We start from the raw sequence: 18,208 nt of genomic DNA, 5'->3' as shown, positions 1-18,208 counted from the left end.
TTCTGAGTATGAGGCTGCAGCAAATAACACTGCATGCTAAACCAGTTTGCTTCCTATTGCTTGATGGGCTAGAACAGCATTCTAAATTCCTGTTCACAGTCATACCCATGATCAGTATCAGTGAGCCACTAGAGAAAAAATATCCACTAATTTCCGTCCTCTTTCATCCAAGCTCCCAAGAGTTGGAGTTTCTGTGTCACTGCTGGTTTTAAGACCTTACTTGTATGTGATGTATTCACACCAAAGTGTCTGGATTGTGACCAGGGTTGAGAGGTACATGTGTCATTTGGCAGTTTTGACAGAGGTGTCACTCTCAGTGAATCTATCTGAACTAGGAGTTTGCACTGTTTCCAAAGTTATGGCTATAGTAGCCTGAGTCTTCCTACACAGTTAATATGGCATAGAAGAGGAAGAAACCTTCTTGATATACTGGCAAAGAGTTATTAGGAGCCAAGAGAAGGTGATGTAAAAAAGTTCTGTTCTGCTCTGTCCTTTCATGAGGGAACACATCTGCTTGCTTTGATAGCTTTCCCAAAATAAACTAGATCAGAAAAACCATCAGTGATGATAATTACTATTTAGTTTTTGAACTTCTCATAGCTTGTTCCTTGGCTTAACTCTTATTACAGGTACTTTATCCTTAATGATAACTCAGGTTTGCTGACTATTAAAGAAGGAGCCCCACCAGGAACATACAACATAAGAGTTAGAGTCATTGATGGAGTCTGGCCAGATGTTGTCTCAACTGTAAAGGTTATAGTGAAGGAAATCAAAGATGATGCCCTCCGCAATGCTGGTTCTGTACGAATAAAAGGTAAGCAGTGTGATAAAGTACGTTAGGATCATAATACTGAAATCTACCTCATTAACGTTACTGCTGTGTTATTTAGAAGTCTAATGCTCTTAGATATGTAATGAGAATTAATAGTTTTCTGGGTAAGGGTTTGAAAATGAATCTTTGTTTGCACGGTCCTCTCACACTGCATGTGAAGAAGCATCTGTGGAGAAAAAAGACAGCAAGAAATGCTTGTCTGATGCAGAAGACAAAGATTAAAGGTTTCTACACCCGTTTTTTAACAAAGCAGTAACTTATATTTCAGAAAAAAAGCTTTATTTGAACAAGTGTCTGCCTGAAATTCACCAAATTGTTTCAATATTTGTAGAAAAGTAAAATCTTCTTAAATGTGTTTCTGATTTAAAAGAATAATAATAATAATTAAAAAAAACAAATTAATAAGAGTGAAAAAGCTTCAGAACACAAACCCTGAGCAGAAGCCAGCATGGAAAATTTCAGAGCCTAAAAATGAAAATACTTCTGAATTTGCAGTTGAGTCCATTTTCTGTAACCTTAACATTTATTCTGTAGTGCTTCTCTCTTTTATTGCTACAACAGTTGCAAGATATGTGTTTGTCAGCTTTTTAAATTCTATCGCAGATATCACTCCAGAGGAGTTCATATCCCAGTCCCCTGAAAACCAGAGTAAATACTACCAGATGAAGAAGCTGCTTTCAGAAATTATATCAGTCCAACTAGAAAACGTTCACATTTTCAGTGTATTAAATAGCCCAAATCAGACTCGAGGGATTGATGTTTGGTTTGCAGTTTATGGTCCACCTTATTATAAAGCGGAAAAACTTAATGGCAATGTAGCAGCCTCCAGAGCATGGGTAAGTATCCATACTGCATATGAAACCACAGCATCTTCTCATTGTGTCTATTCAGATAATAAGCATTGCCTAGTGAATGCACATACTTAGAATGACTAAGGGAGCAATGTGTAAGAAAAATGGATAGTTTTAATCAGTAAAGTCATACACTCCTTTAGCATTTACATTAAAAGTTTCAAATATGAATGCTTTAAAAGCCAGCCTATAAATACACATCAAGTCACCTAAACAAAATGGGCTTTTACGAATCTGAACATGTTTTTCCTATTGAAAAGAATGTAAAACTGCATGGTGTCCTGATGTTTTGAGTTTTGATTTTTAATTCTCTACACAGAAATGTTCTGTAGCCGAAACTCATAAATCAGTCAAAAGTTCCAACTTTCTGAGTTAAGAGGGCAAAGCAGTAAAATAACTGCTCTCCAGTGGAAAAACATGTTGGAAATGTGCATTGACAATTTAGTAAAGATCCTGCCCCTCTTTTAAAAAAAAATATTGGTAAGAGTTAAATGACTTGCTCTGTTGGAAATGTGTCTGTTGGTACACAGAGGCTGAAATAAGAGTTATGTTTAGAATCAGTGCTGCAGTACCAACTCACTCTTGCCAGAAAAGGTATTTCTTCAGTGTGCAATGCCTATCCTTCCCAGTATTTTAAAGACAGAAGTCCAGATTAAAAATACAGCTCAGATGCTATGTAAATAATCCATAAGAACCATCAATGATTAAAATTTATCCACTCAGCTTATGATGGATATGATCATGGTTTTGTCCTCTTAAGTGCTTACTCATGCTATAACTGACTCATACCAAGGCTTTGGCCTTAACAGATACCAGGCTGAACTGCCTTTTGCTGGATAGGGTAAGGTAGATGTTGGAAGGAAGTGGCACAGCAACTAGTTTTGAAAATAAATAAAGAGTTGGGCTTTTCATTGCTGTCACCTGTGAGTTTCCTTTATGTGGAAAAGTCAGATGAATGCAGCTAATTGTTCTCCACAGCTGGAAAACATCTTGGGTATAAATACCACCCAGATTGGCATAGATGAATGTGTGACTGCAAACTGCACTCATAGCAGCGGATGCATCAGCAAGCATGAACAGAGTCATATGCCAACAATAACCACAGCTGGAAGCTTTTCACTGGTGTCTGTGACAGTGCTGAGTCGTGCCCTGTGTGGCTGTGCAGCTCGGGAGAGTCCTCATCTCTCCTGCTCCTCATACCAGACAAGCCCTTGTCTCAATGGTGGCACATGCGTGGATACCGATTTGGGCTACAGGTTGGTAAAGCTTTGTCTGGTGTGCAAACAAAATGCTTCTAGTTCAGTCTGTAAAAAGGATGACTAGAAGCTTGAAGAGGCAACACTCTGTGTCTTCTCACTGTGGAAGATCTGAGTTTTGTTATACTTCACACACAGGTCTTGCAAACAAACCTCTATTTTCAGGCACTTAGTTTGTCATAGTTTCCAGGAGAACCTTGGGAAGTTTGCAAGATGCACCGGTTCCATTAATGCCACCCTGCAAAATGCTCTTATTTTGTGCAGCCTACCTTAATGCTGTTAAGCGTTTTAATCACATCGCTTAACAACCACTTTCCCACATTTCTTGCCTCATTTTTTCTCCAAAAATGACATCTCATAGATAAAATAGTATAAAGATGAAAAAATGATGGGGCTATACTAGCTTAGAACGAGTCTGGTCCCCTTACAGAAGGAAAGCCTTAAACATGTTTGCTTAAAAATGGTCATCTCAACATAGGAAAGCAGAAACAACTGGCCAGCCTCTTCTGACCGCCCTTGATAGGGGTGACAGGACTCAAACTGAAGCTGCAGAAACCCTGGTCTTGGTAAAGATGCGAGTCTGACATTGCTGCTCAGATGTAATCAACCAGGGAAATTTTGCTCCACAGAAACACTTGGTAGGCTCTGCCATCTAGCATTTGCTCAACTCTGAGGTTTCTTTGCTTCTGCTCCATTTTCAGTAGTTTTGTGAGTGATCTTTTCCTGTATCCTACCCCTGTCGTTCTGCTCTCAGTAGGTACTAGCAATCTATGGGAAGCAGAAACTAAGAAAAAGGGGCCCAGCTTGTCACCCTCCCTGTCCTCCTGCCTGTTTCTGTTGCTCCTTTGGTTTCTGCGTTACAGGTTTTGTTTTTGTCATGCTGTGATTACTCTTTTCTACAGAATCCCCAGAGTATTAAGGAAAGAACCCCAAGCTTCTATTTTTGATAGTGTAAAAGAAATAAACCAGCAAGTAGCTTGCAATAAGAGTGAAGATATCAAGATCTATGACTGTCACACCTCTTCTCACTTTTTCTGGGCAGTACTACCTTCCCACACCCGTTCTAGGGAGATTCTGATTGGACAGACAAGGAAAATTTTTCACAGTGAGAACACTCAGCCACTGGAATAATCTCCCCAAGGAAGTGGTGGATCCCCCTACACTGGAAACTTTTAAGATTCAGCTGGACAGGGTGCTGGGCCACCTTGTCTACACCATGTTTTTGCTGAGAAAGGTTGGACCAGATGATCCTTGAGGTCCCTCCCAACCTGGTATTCTAGGATTCCTTTGCTTTCCATGTCAACATTATAAAGTCTTTAAACAAGCTCATAACTAAGCCTAGTGAAAAGTGGGTTTCTTTTTTTTTGTTGAAGAGATTAGAGGTTTTCAGGTGCTTTTTATATGACAATGGCTCCATCATTTATTCACAGAATATTATGCATACACATATTATCATGTAGAGCTAAAGAAAGCTAAACTGTGTTTGTACAAACAAGTCAATAGGGAACGTTTTATGATGGGAGTTTTCCTTCTGCTTAACTTATGCTATGGCCTAGGCAACATGGGTTCCTGTGTTTAAAGGGGACAGTTCTGCTGTGGGAAGAGCCCTTTGTAACTTCTGCTTGGGTAGTGGAATTTTGCTTTTATTTATTTTTTTCATAGATGCAAATGTTCTGCAAATTTCCATGGACCAGACTGCCAGCAGACAAAACACAGCTTCAGAGGCCACGGTTATGCCTGGTTCCCTCCCCTTAAGCCTTGCTTTGAGAGCCGCATCTCCTTAGAGTTTATCACTGAAGTTGCTGATGGCCTTCTGTTGTACCACGGACCAGTGGCACGAGGACAGCCTGGAGAACAGCAAGATTTCATTGCATTAGGTTAGCAACTTAAAGAGTGTTTGTTCTCTGTGTTTGTGTGAAGGTGAGATTATACCTGTTGAAAGTACTAGTTGATAGTTCATTTTATAAATGGTTCAGAAAGATAGTTTTGGAGAAAAAGGAGAATATAGAACAATTTACCAGTGTGCCCAATTTGTATCCAGTGTTAGAAGTTGGATTTTTTTGAACTGGCTAAAGAACTCCTCCGACTAAAATCTAACTATAACAGTCAGTTCAGCTGGGTTTGAGTGGGAACATGGTTTGTTGTATCCAATGAGTCTTTTCTTTGCAGAGCTCTCCAGTGGCGTCCCATCACTGACCATGAGACACAGCTCTGGTGAGCTTTTCCTGCAGCTCTCACGAAAGGTTAATGTTGCAGATCGCCGCTGGCACAATATAAAAATTATAAATGATGGAAAGGCAAGTGTAAATATGGACAATCCTGTGGAAGCACATGTACCTAATTATCCCTTCTCAAATCCTTCCTCCCTTCTATAGAGCTCTTTTCATCAACCAGTGTTTCATCGTCTCTGCAACAGCAGGGATTGAAGTTTGTCAGCTCAGACATCCCCTTAGTCTTAAGGCAATGAAGCAGAACAAGGCCTGGAGAAGTCTTATCCTGTTTAATGATCCTATGTATCACTTTGACCACAGAGTTGTGATAATCCAGGGGCTATATGCTTCCTGGACTGATAGAGGGAAATACGCTTAATTTATCTGAGTGGGAAACTCTGCCCCACCAAGTGACTTTAGACATGCAGCACAAAGGAGATAGATATTCTTTTATGTTAGGGAATATGTTGATTTTCTGAACATCTTGCTCATATAACACTGGTGGAGACATCTGCTAGGCTCCCCCTTCCTCTCCTCCATAAGACAAGCTGAGGGGGCATGTCAGGACCTGGGATGGGAAACCTGGCAGACCGTCTGCTCTGCCAGGTTGTCTTTCTGGGTTCTGATTTGACAGTAAACTCCAAGAAAATCCCATCTTCCTTCTACTGTGTTGGTGATTTGGCATGGTCATGGTAGAGTCAGATCTTTCTTTTGTGTGACTTCTTAATTATACACCTTCCAGATTAGCATGTGGAAGTGTTTTTTTATTTTAATAAAGTTTCCTGTGCTGTAACTACTGATTACTATTCACCCCTCTGCTAAGTGAAAGAAAATGTGTAATTAAAATATATGCACGTCTTTGGGTGCAAATGTTTTAAATAATGTCTTTCTCTAGAAAGTGAAGCTGATTCTTGACCACTGTGTAAATGTCTCAGTTAGAGACAATGACAGTGTCATTAAGAAGATCTCCCAAGTGGATCTGTCTGCCTGTGAAGCCTCTGAAGAGACTCTGGGATCTCAAAGGTAAAAAAAACTCAGCAAAGCAAACAACAAGAACTAGAAACATAATTACTCAAAAGAGCTAAGGAGAAAGGAAGGGAAAAATTCAGCCAAGTTGCTGTATTTTCCATGCCACTGATTCTTTCCCTCACTTCCCTTCAGCATGGGTAAGCTCTTCAGTGGACATCAGCCCCTGCAGCTAGGTGGAGTTAAGAAGACTTTGCCTTACCACGATACACAAAGGCACTTCAGAGGGTTTGTTGGCTGCATACGCAATGTCATTGTCGATAGTAAGGTAGGGCTACTAAGACCAGTGTTGGGTTTACTGCTGTTAACTGTAGACACCTGATGTGATGCTTCTCTTTGTCCTTTTCCAGGTCTATGATTTAGAGCACCCTGCAGAGTCCTTGAACAGTGCTCCCGGCTGTGTCCTTACGGATGAAATGTGTCAGAGTGGTGGGATGGCCTCCTGTGGCACCCACGGCAAGTGTGTTGGTGGTTGGGGTTTCTTTCGCTGTGACTGTTCTCCAGGATATGCTGGACCAGCATGTGAAAAAGGTACTGCAAGCTCTAGGGAGAAATTAATGTTGAGGATATGTGGGAACTGCATCAAACATACTGCTCTAAATTTGCCACAACTTTGAACTGGGTAGTATAATGAGACCATGCTGTGCTCTGGGAGTCATTTAGACCTGTAATGATGTAAAGAGCCTTCTAACTCTTGATGAATAAAGATAATGTCACAGATGAGGGTCTTGCTGAGACCTGCTTTACTTTGCAGGAGAGCAAGTGGTCAGATGGGTAGTTTTGTCCTTTTCATCACAGCACCTTATTTCTCAGTGGTGAAAGATGAAACATTTGGCATCGTGCATTCTTCCTCTGATCACACTGATAACAAAATGTAGTTTAATGCACATGGTACTACTTGTTACCTTGCAGTGGCTATAAGAGAGATAAGGTTGCCAGTTTGGTATGTTCTCTCTGCAACTTGGGGGTATAGGCCTCAAGTTATCCTCAGGCCCTATTTTCCATCTATAAAATAGGGATAATTGCATTTGTGTCTGTCACTGTAATGAATTGAAGCTTGTGCAATGCCCTTAGACCACAGCAGTGAGTGCATGTGAGGACATAATATCAGGCTGGCTCCAGCAAATGTGTTACCCTGTACAAATTCAGCATGAAATATGTATCAGAGGACAAAAGCATGCAAGGGTAGATAATGAAAACCTCAGAGACATTGTGAGAAAGTGCAAATTTTAGCACAATTCAAAAATTTAGAAAATAAATTATTTAACTCCTAGTAGCTCACAGCCATGTTCAGGGTACAGGGGACACACACTTGAAGTTGGCTCTGCCCTCCCTGTCTTAATACCTTCACTGGCCTTTGTTCTGAAACAGAAATCAGAAGTGAGTTACAGGTGTTTATTGGGATATTACCTGCCGTGCCTAGGTACAAGGTGCAAACAACGGGGTTGATCATAACAGTCTATAATGAGCACCATACCTTTGGGGGCTTTGTGTAGTGGAAGAGAATCAGCCCCCTCCGTCCTGTAGTTTCAGTGAGCTACAGATAAGGATGAGCAGCAGTGAGCAGCTGGAAAGAAACGCATTTGAGCTACTGTTGAATCAATGTGTTGTGATTAGTAGACAGGGCTGGTAGTGTAATACACATCTCTTTTCAGCTCAACGCACTTACTTTTCCTTTTTGTATATGGAACAATAATACCCTATGCAGGCAGTCAGACCCTCTCTTCCTTTCTCCATCTGCCACACAAGACTTAAAAGGTGTGACAGTAAATTACTCAGTGGAAGCTCTGTCTGTTCAATGGGGTGAGGACTGGAATCATAACTGGCCTGGAGTTTTCACTGTTTAAAGTGTTTATAAAAATGTCCACAGAAATGGTTAATATAGCTCAATTATTTGTATTAATGTTTTGCAGACAGATTATACTGGTTTATAAACATCTGCCTGGATTGAAATCTTATTCTTTTTTGCGTTAATTTGGGATGCTGGTTCACAAACACAACTGCTGTATTGGCTCCTACCCTTTACCACTGTGGGACAAACCAAGTGCTCAGAAAGTAATTACTCAAAATCCATAAGCCATATCCTGATGTAATAGGAAAACTTCGATTGGTTCCAGTTTCTTCCAATATATTTGACTGCGAAATGCTAGTGTTCAGCTGGTGCTTTATGAATGGATGACCCATGCTCTTAGCAAGGATCCGTCAGCTGGGGACAGGAGTCACTGTAGTGCCTCAAGAAAAGCCATCTCTGCTCATCAGCTAGAGCCTGTAGCTGCAGAGACAGTGAACAGGAGAGAACAGTGGGTTAGGAAGAATAATATGAGGGGCATAACCTAGAGGAGAAAAGCAAATGCACTTGAAGAAATAAAAGAAAGAGGAGAAACAGTGAGAGGAAAAGAGAGTACAGAAATGAAATCTCTTGATCATTTGATATTTCATGTCCTGGGAACCAGACTAAATGCCCGAGGATGAGCTGGGCACTCTTTGGATTTTTACTTGCATGACACTGACCTCAGATTAGCTGTTGATGATCCAGCATTCTTCCTGTCTAGTAACTAACTTGGACTATGTCTTTCTTTGATAAGAAGAATTTTTTTTTTAACTAGGCTGTGACCAGAACAAGCAGATCTAGGATTGCTGTCAGTGAGATTGAAATGGGTGCCTGCTGCATAAGAGCACCGGGGTCTGGGTGGCTTCATGGTTTTTGATTTCCACAGAAGTGTACAGTATATCTTCATCAAACTTTCTGCTGGATGACTCTCAGATGGATTCCCCAGGATAATGCAGAAAGAATTAATTTCAGTGCATTTTCCTCAGTTAAAATAATAATCGCTGACTTAATCTCTAATTAAAAAAACCCAACATGACTTTTGACTCTGTGCTTGCCCTGAGGCTTTCTCTTGTGCCAACTGAAATGGGAAGTAAAGTGCATGTTTTCTAACAGTGACAGTTGGTTATTAACCACAGGACTAAACTACTGAAAGAAACATTAACATTAGAGTCTTTTTGGGTTTTTTTTTGGTCTTTGGATCAATACCAACTACTTTACTGGAAGATAGGTTTCAGATCTTAAAAAAAGTTATTGGGTTCAGTGTAGAAGTGATTGGGTGAACATGTAGCTTGTGACAGGCAGAATGTTAGAGATGGTATCTAATTATCTCTTTCCTGCCTAAATTCTGTATCCTTGATTTGTTTTTCTCTTAATTCCCTTGGCAGTGGGGGGGTTCTTCATTACTTTCATCATTATGTCATCATTATGATGCTTCACTGTGTTGACAAAATTTCTTAAGAACTAAAACTTTGTCATTCAGAACTGGTTAATTCTCAAGCAGTAGAGATCTGAGGGAGCCATAATTTCTGGGATTTTCACTTTGTTTTTGTGTGTGTTGTGCTTAGTTCTTCCAGAATGGGCTTTTGGAAGGGACAGTTGGATCCATTATGAGCCGAGAAGCATCCTCAGCACTCACAGCACTCGGATCCAGCTGATGGTGCGCACCCGTATCTCGCACAGCACCCTTCTCAGCTTGGCCTCTGCAGATGGGAATGGATACATCTGCCTGGAGGTGAGCAGTCCAAAAGCCATTCTGTTTCAGTGCTTTTGATTTTTCATGGAGTACCTTAGTAAGAGAAAAAGAAGCAATTTCTGATTAAAGACACCTATTCTGTCATGTAATAAAGAGCAAGAGTTTTCCACATGAGAGTAACTATTCCCATTTGTGTTGTCCTTCTCAGTATTACCCTTTTATAGCATAGATTCTAGTTGTTTCAGTGCCTGCAAAATGTACGGGTGAGTGCATTTGATACACATGAACGGGAAAGACTGTTTTGTCCTGTTTGCCTTCTCTCTTTGCTACTATCTATCTCCGGCTTGTCCCTACATTTCTGTTGCTGTTGAAAGAAAGCTGTCTGGATTATATTAGCTAGACAGAGGCTAATTATTCCAACTGTAACAGAAGGGTCAGCTGGAAAGACTTAAGAGGTAGACATCAATAGGGAGAAGACTGATAAAAAGGTTCATGTCAGTTAGAAGAGTGGTCTGTAAAGAATAACTCTTTCTAAGAAAATTTAATAAAATAATTTAAGAAAGCAATTCCTAAACCTGCGGTTTTCTTTGTAATTTTTATCTGGGAATAAAGCACTTAGAAACAAGAGTGCCATTTTCATTTTAAAAACTCAGGTCCATTTCTTGAAGCAGGACTGTGTAATAACATTCAGAAGTGCATTTCTGTTATTAAAGGTCTTTATCATCTTCCTCTAGATGGTTGAAGGTTTCTTTAGCATTAACTTCAGCACGGGGGACAAAAATCACACTCTGAGAATGAGGACATTACGTATAAACAATGGCCAGTGGGTTCTTCTGACCATGGAGCGTTACAACAACGAATTTACCCTGCGTGTTAATAGTGGTGGAGGTGATCAAGAAGTAACCTCTGTCTTGGGTACAAATAGATGGTTTGAAATGGATTGGGCAAGCATCATGCTAGGAAACCGCCTTCCCAATCATTCAGAGAGTGATTTCCAAGGTAAGTGATATGATGGGTTCCTAAAAGGAGAGAATTAAAGCCTAAAAGTGGCATCTTTGAGTGCACTGGAGAGTGTAAAACCTGAGTTAGAATTCCCATGGAGACTACTATGCCCATGAAATCCCACATCCTCTACTAGGGAATTCAGAGCCAATGTTCAACTCTATCTGCCATTGTATCTGGTCCTAGTGAAGATGTGACATTTCCTGTAGATATCAAAAAATAGCACTTCAGATTTTTATTTCCCATACTAAAGGACCCAAGCAGGGAACTCATGCTGCAATCTTCACTCCGTTTTTGCCTCAGAAGGCTTTAAGGAACAGATGCAATAACTCCTGGTAGGAGAAGAAGGACTTGCAAGGCAATTCATGGTGCTCTCTTCATTTCTTGGAGTGAAGTACTGGGATTTTGAGATTGTGGTTCAACAAGACAGCTTTTTCCATTCTGTTGCTTCTCATTCAACCCCACTTTTAAGTTTATACTTTAAATCTAGATTAATTTAGTGGACCTGTCCTGGTTCATAGCACAGTTCTGCTAAATCATTGTATTGGTACAAACAAGCTGTCTGGGAGAGGTATTGCTGATCTGTAGATCAGCCAGAGCACACACGCACATGTCCTGTAGCTCTTCTAAAATAAAACTGATAAGCAGTACAAGGATCTTCTTAATGTTTTAAGTTTTCTACAATGCTCTAAGGTCTCCTGCATATGTATTGGGGGTGGGGAAGTTGCTAACTCAATGTATTTCTCTGTACACTCCCCTGCTTTGATGCAGGTTGTATGCGTGATGTCCAGCTGAATGGTCAGCCACTTCTCGTGGAAGGCAAAAGCACAGAGTTTGGCTTAATTCTGAGGCGGCAAGGTGTCACGATGGGATGCCATTCCAGTGCCTGCAGCAGCCACCCCTGTCACAGCCCTTTCCTTTGTGTAGACCTGTGGAGAAAATATGAATGCCGGTACATTAAGCTTTTGTTTTCCTCCAGGGATGGTTGGGAAGCTCTTTCTTTCCACCTTGGTTCAGGCAGCTTGATTCTAGCAGTGAAAGTCCCTGCTGCTGCTGGCCAGAGAGGGGCATCCCAAGGACAAATCCTTCTCTCCATCTCATCTCCCATCATGGACCAAACTTGCCTTTTCCTGCAAGTCTGATATGGAACCTATTTACTCCACCATTTTTTCCATGCTGAGAAGATCACAGGCCAGTGAGGAAGTAAAATGCTCTTTGATAAAAGGTGGATTGCAAAAGCTTTGGTCTCTCCTTCTCTGTGTGAAAATATATACTTACATAGCATATATATAGTGTGTATATATATATATATGCATAAAATGTATGTTGCATATACAATATATATATTTACATATATTTTCTGTAAAGAAGTTGGAACTAATCATACTTTGTATGAAACAATGAGACTTTCAAAATTAGACTGTCACAAATCTGGATTCTAAAATTGGCTGCCCAGGGTCAGAAAGAAAGCCCACCAGCTGGTATCTTACACAGTTAGTTCCTTGGAGAAGATCCACTCTTTAAAGAAAATTTTCAAAATATATACTAAAATATGCAAATCAAAACACAGGCATTTCTGTTAAAAAAACTAAACATACATACATGCAGAACTGAGAGGAGCCACTTGAATTCCTTCAATTTAGCTGAAATTTGGCACTTCTGAGGCCTGATGATTCATTGCTGAAAGAGGTTGTGAGATGGTCTTAAGTGTGCCTTGGGACAGTCCTTTCTTCAGTCTACTTATGGAAGAACAATATGAAAGCTCTTCCATTTATTCACTAGCATTTCTTGTTTGGACTGCAGAAAGCATGTCTGTGCCCTCAGGGTATGCATCCATGGCCTCTTTAATTACTTACATAGAAGAAGAAATCACTTTCTCTGCAGTCCTAAAAGACAAGATGGGTCATTCTGAGGAGTTCAATGACATCCATCCCAAAGGTCCAAATGAACAGTACAAAGCTTATGCTAAGTGCTTGCTAGACCTTTTCCCACTGATCTCAGTTATTCATTTCCTTCTAGGGGTTTTGAACACGTCTGTAGAAAAAGTTAGTCTGTTCAGAAGCTGATGGATCCTTTTTTTAAGGAAGGAGTGAAGCTCTTCTGCATACCTTCTAGATAGGGAAAGCAGAACATATGTTCATGTTTTCATAAGCCTACTAGTTCACTATGTTAGACTCTAAATGTATTTTATGCTCTCAATGTGGATTTGTGGTTTGATTGAAATTACTTTAATTATTGACTTTAAAGAAATACTAACTTAACTTTGAACAAAACAACATACAAATCCAGGTACCTTGCTTGCCTAAAAGATGCCTTCTGCTTTTGTCGTTCAGGTGTCCAGCTGGGAAAGTAGAAGTGACTGACAACCTTACAGGGCTCAGACACTGTACTTCATCACCTTGTGGACACTGGACCTGTAGGAATGGGGGTACCTGTGTGGCTCAATCCCAAGACAAGACTATCTGCCATTGCCCCGAAGGTTACAAGGGAAGATGGTGTGAAATTAGCCAGGTGAAGGCTGGAAGACCTATTGGACTCAGCTCTGGCTCTATTCTGGCAATCAGCATGTGCCTCCTTGTCTTCCTAGGTAGGAAAGCAAGTATCTTTTTTCTTTCTTTTTAATCTTGTACCTTGCTCCATTGAATCAAGTCTGCTTTACCCTTGGATGTTGTGATCAGTGTTTCACTTTTTCTGGAGATCGTCAGTTGGGAGTTCACCTGAGGATGCTAAGAGACAGGCACCAGCACATAGTTACAGTTTACTTGCTTTGAAGCCAGTTAAAGCAAATTTAGGACTTCTCTCTTTAGAATCACTTATTTTCAATCCTTCTTAAGTAAGAGCTTTCCAGCTATGTGTGTAAATCTGTGTGCAGCCACATCCATCTGAAACTCCCACCTGCCCTGAGCCCTTACATTTGTAATATGTAGGACCTACAACTAGTACCTACTATTCACATATTAGGAAGGAAGAGATCTTCCTCTAGAAAGTTTATGATCTTAAAAAGACAAGCCTCATTAAGAGTGTGGGGCAGGAAGAGATGGTCACAGTGTGTCCTGTTTCAGGCACGCTTTGGCTGAAAATAACACCATAAAACTGTTTTCGTACTGATAAACTGCATACACATCTCAGAATAGTAAAGACTCCATGATTATATTACACTTGTAACCTTCATTAAAACAGTGTTTTACTTATTTTGGGTATCTTATTTACTCAGGATTGGTGAAAGGCCAGAGATTGGCCAAAATGCCTTCTATTTAAATGGATTCCTTTAGGTAAGTAAAATACCCTTTTAATGAAGTTTATGACATAATATACATAGATGATTCTTTACATTCCTGAATATAAGTTATTTGTATATTAACAATTACACATTTCTTACCTGGGAATTTGCTTGTCAAATTAAGAATTGATTTAATATCTTGGGAGTCATATAACTACTTGTTTATTATGCATCATACTTTGTCATATGTCATATAACAAATATGTGTCTGTATTTCTTCCAGCACTCTTGGTCTCCTACACGGTGTGGAGTCAGTGGGGAAGTTCAGGGTTTCGGAAAGGAGGAATTTACCACATTCCTGAAGAGCGTGAAAGCTGGGAGGATATTAGAGAAAATGTCTTCAATTACAATGAAGAAGGGGGTGGAGAACGTGACCAGGTATGATGCAGCTTCAATCCAGTCTTTGCAAGTCTAACCTCTCCTCACCTTCCTTTCCCAGACCTTTTATTTAACTTACTGTCCATATCCAATTGGCTTTTTTTTTTTTTTTTTAACCTGAAGTAGTCTTGAGTGGGAGGCTTCTATTTCAATCCAATCTGTGCCTATCACAATGCTGGTCATATGTGGCCACCTTTGAGGAGGCTGCTCTGGACACAGCATTCTTGATTTAGCTGAACTGTCATTACGCAAAGTTATTTGGGTATCATCTGAACTCACCTCTCTGAACTAGGCCCTCTCTTCAGCTTGTAGAAAACTCACAGAATCGAGTTTTGTGTTGCTTTGAGTTTTAAAACATTTTTTGGAATTTATTTCCTTTTGTGTTGTTTCTCTCTGATATTTGCATTCTTTTTTTTTCCAGAATGCTTACAATATAGATGAACTGAAGAAACCTCTCCATACCATTCCCCACTTCTCCTTGAGGGCAGCTGCTCCACACTCCAGGACACCTACTGGCCCAAAAAGAGACTCAGTCCCAAAACATGCACATCCAAAACAATCAACATCAGCTGTTAACAGCATCCCAGACTTCAAGGAATATGTTTCTCAAATCATCTGGGATGCAGACAACGATCTAAAGAATCTTCCAGCTGACACTATTCATTTTTACTGCTTAGAGGGGCAATGCTCTCTAGCAGGGAGCCTTAGTTCCTTAGACTCCATTAGTGGTGATGAAGATTTAAATTATGATTGCCTCCAAGAGTGGGGGTCAAAGTTTGACAAGCTTAAAGAACTCTATAAGGTCTCAAATGAACATTTGTAACCAGAGTTAAAGGAACTTGCCACACTGCCATGATGTATGGACACTACTTCTAAAAATGCCCTTTTTTATATATGAAGTACATCAAGTAATTTAACTGATGCAAGTGTTTAGTTACAGTAGTATGATATACTCACTTTTCCCAGGAGTAATAATCTGAATGGTCTTTTTATATGCACTGTACAAACAGTTATTTAATGGTAGAAGTGCAAAGACTTTTAAAGCATGAATTTTCTTGAAAGCTTTGGAATGTAGGGTTTGTATAGAATAGCATCATGATATCCCTTTTTATTTGTGTAGACCACAGTGACTTACTAGAATTATCCTGGATGCAAGAACTTGAATTATTTTCTCCCTAGTATTAATATGAATCCTATCAGGTGAGTAACAAGGGGTAGGGCATTTTTTTTTAAAATTGCATTCATTTTAGACTGTGAAATAATTATTAGAAATGTTACTTATAAACCATTTTAAACTTTTGGTTTTCTTGTCAGCTTCTGTCTTATCCTAAACTGTAATCTCCCTTGACATCATACACACCCCCTCACTCAGTATTACAGGCTGCTCAGCTGTGTGAGACTACTTCTGTCTGACCCTTTTTCTAATTACCTGTAAAGAGGGGAAAAGAGTAGAAAGATCCTAGCTGTGAATAGCACTTTGCTGGTGTGACAGTTTGTAAGTCCTGGGAAAAGTTTCCATTCAGTAAGCTTTTATTTCCAACTTTGCTTTTCACATGGAACCCTTCTTCAAAGTCTGCAGCTGGAAAACAGAAGAGCTGATAGCAGGTGTGAAGAGAAACTAGAAGGGCATCCAGGCAACAGCTGGAACTGAACTCTTTCAGTCAGGACAGGCATTGTAAAAATTTGAATCCTCAAAGCAGAAAGCATGGGAAACCTGCTCTGTTCCCCTTTTCCTCCTTCCACTCCCCAAAAAAGGACTGTGGTTTGAGCATGAAAAGGGAGCCAGAAGCTTCTGAGATCTAACATTAACTTGAACACTCACCTCTGTGACAATGAGTAAATCACCTTGTTCTTTCCCTTTCTCTCTTACCTCTCTGAAACAGAGGCAGCTCATGTAGGGGGTGATGTGTGAATGTTAATAGGTGCTTACAGAGTGCTTGAAAGCTCTGTGAAGTGCTAAGGTTTTTAAAATTGTTTTCTACTCATTTTTTTTTAATTACCAGTACAACATGATACTTGTTTGTTTTTTACTGGAGTCTTGACACTTCCTTTGATTTATAAATATAGTTTTAAAATTAGATCTTTCATCACTGTTCATCATTTTACTGGACATAAAAAAATGCAAATGTAAATTAGTTTTGTACCTGGAAGGAAGATTTTGATACTATTAGAACAAGTATAATTTACACTGAAAATTGGTTGAACAAAAATACCATGTGAACTCAATAAAACAATCTGCATTCATTCCATAAAATTCTTTATTTCAATGATACTACAATAACAATATTTGTTAGAATGATTTGGAGCAAAGAGTCAGTATGAGCCACTCCTTAATGCCAAAGTCTCACATGGCTGGGCATTGCTTGTTGTTATGAAGTCATAAAAAATAAATATTGAAGCTATATTAACATATAGCCACATGTTGCTTAATGCAAATGTTTCCTCTTTTCTAAAGATGTATGGTGCAGTAAGAAACTACAAAATCTCTTACATCTGGAGATACTGTATATGTTGCTGCTGCAAATGAAAACTGCTGAACCCCAGAACTTCAGTAAGGCAACCGTTCCAAATCTTGAACTCTTAGAACATTTTCATGAAGTGCATATACATTTTTATTGCTCTTTATTAAGTTGCTGCTTCTGAACTTGGTATCAAATAAAGCTTAACATAATTATTGGTAAACTGTCTCTTCCAGAAGAGACTAATTTGAACAATGTGCTGCAAATAATGCTAACAGGCTAACTATGATCTCCCAGAGGATTATTTTGTAATTCATTCCCTGAAACTGAACATTTTACATATGGATGCATTAAACAATAACTCAGGAAAGCTAAAGTACTAGTTAATTTTTTTCCCCTCAAATAACTGAGGACACAAAGTAACATACATGACAGAGGATAACAAATTGCATTGTAATCAGGACATGTAATGGACTCCTGGAAGACAAGAAAGAGGAAAGTTATTCTGCCTCCTTGGGTCACTTAGAGCAATGTTTATGGGTGGCAGGCCACTGTCTAGCTACGTAGTTAGATGGACTGAGACTGAGAAAGGGCCACGCAGGGCACTGGTTTGATGCAGTAATCCATTTTGCTTGCTGCAGAAGTTGTGGCTGTTGAGTAGATGAGTAGCCGTCCTGTAGGAAAGGAAAAACAGCCTAGTTGCTTACAGCAATGACTGGAGCAAGAGATTTATATTGTATATCTACGTAAGAAACTTGCTGTGCAGTCTTTGTGAACTCTTTTCTTGGTAAAATAGTTGAGAAATTTAGCCAAATGACTGAAATAGAAGCTGCTGCTAGTCATCCTGCTTGCTGCCCAGACACTGACATCCTAGGTACAAGGACATGTGAAAAGTTTGAGAAACAGCTCCTGGCAGTTGCAGCTTAGAAAGTAGCATAGAGAGACATGGACTATGTAAATGCGGACATCTTGGTAACGGTAAAGCTACTGCTGAAAGGAAGCAGCTACTTCTGCCACTGGATTTGAATCTGCCCTTCTTCATGTATCAAGGTCTTAATTTCTTTGCCTTTTCATAAGGCATTAAGGTGTGCACAGGCAGGAAAGAGGTTGGATTAGCCGTTTTACCCTAGGCTGAGCTGCAAGAGCCTGCTCAGACCACTGGAAGGGCCCAGCCCTGAGCACTCCCTTCTTGCTCTCTTCTCTAGATAACTGCTGGTCACCACAAATTAAAATTTGTGTTACTATTAATTAAGCAGCAGCAGGTGAAGGCAAGGGGGGAAAGGTAAGGCAAGGGAAGATTTACGAGGCTGTGAGGGTGGGTGGCAAGAGCCACCTCTTTTGGGGGGGCTGGGCCTCAGGGCTCACGGGGAATGCTACTATGGGGAGACGG

The 18,208-nt window shown here is 40.0% G+C and overlaps 1 protein-coding gene across 2 annotated transcripts in view; it reads left to right on the top strand.

The window, feature by feature from the left end:
- LOC141957351 (neural-cadherin-like) overlaps nt 1-15,830 on the top strand; it is a 58,651-nt gene extending 42,821 nt beyond the window's left edge. The window contains exons 20-33 of one of the 2 annotated variants that reach the window (XM_074898706.1): nt 630-814; nt 1,436-1,668; nt 2,662-2,939; nt 4,602-4,816; nt 5,109-5,236; nt 6,045-6,172; nt 6,311-6,443; nt 6,526-6,706; nt 9,572-9,738; nt 10,434-10,698; nt 11,473-11,653; nt 13,035-13,288; nt 14,205-14,359; nt 14,781-15,830. In XM_074898706.1, coding sequence (XP_074754807.1) covers nt 630-814; nt 1,436-1,668; nt 2,662-2,939; nt 4,602-4,816; nt 5,109-5,236; nt 6,045-6,172; nt 6,311-6,443; nt 6,526-6,706; nt 9,572-9,738; nt 10,434-10,698; nt 11,473-11,653; nt 13,035-13,288; nt 14,205-14,359; nt 14,781-15,182 — 2,905 coding nt within the window. In that variant the 3' untranslated portion in view covers nt 15,183-15,830. Of the gene's footprint in view, nt 1-629; nt 815-1,435; nt 1,669-2,661; nt 2,940-4,601; nt 4,817-5,108; nt 5,237-6,044; nt 6,173-6,310; nt 6,444-6,525; nt 6,707-9,571; nt 9,739-10,433; nt 10,699-11,472; nt 11,654-13,034; nt 13,289-13,915; nt 13,974-14,204; nt 14,360-14,780 lie in introns of those variants that run through there. The other variant, XM_074898708.1, reaches the window with a different exon arrangement.
- Nucleotides 15,831-18,208: the final 2,378 nt, after the last annotated feature.

This window comes from Athene noctua, chromosome 2 (assembly GCF_965140245.1).
Source record: "Athene noctua chromosome 2, bAthNoc1.hap1.1, whole genome shotgun sequence".
Classification (NCBI taxonomy): domain Eukaryota; kingdom Metazoa; phylum Chordata; class Aves; order Strigiformes; family Strigidae; genus Athene; species Athene noctua.
The sequence above is the reverse complement of the archived record's forward strand: the minus strand, read 5'-3'. Positions and strand labels throughout refer to the sequence as shown.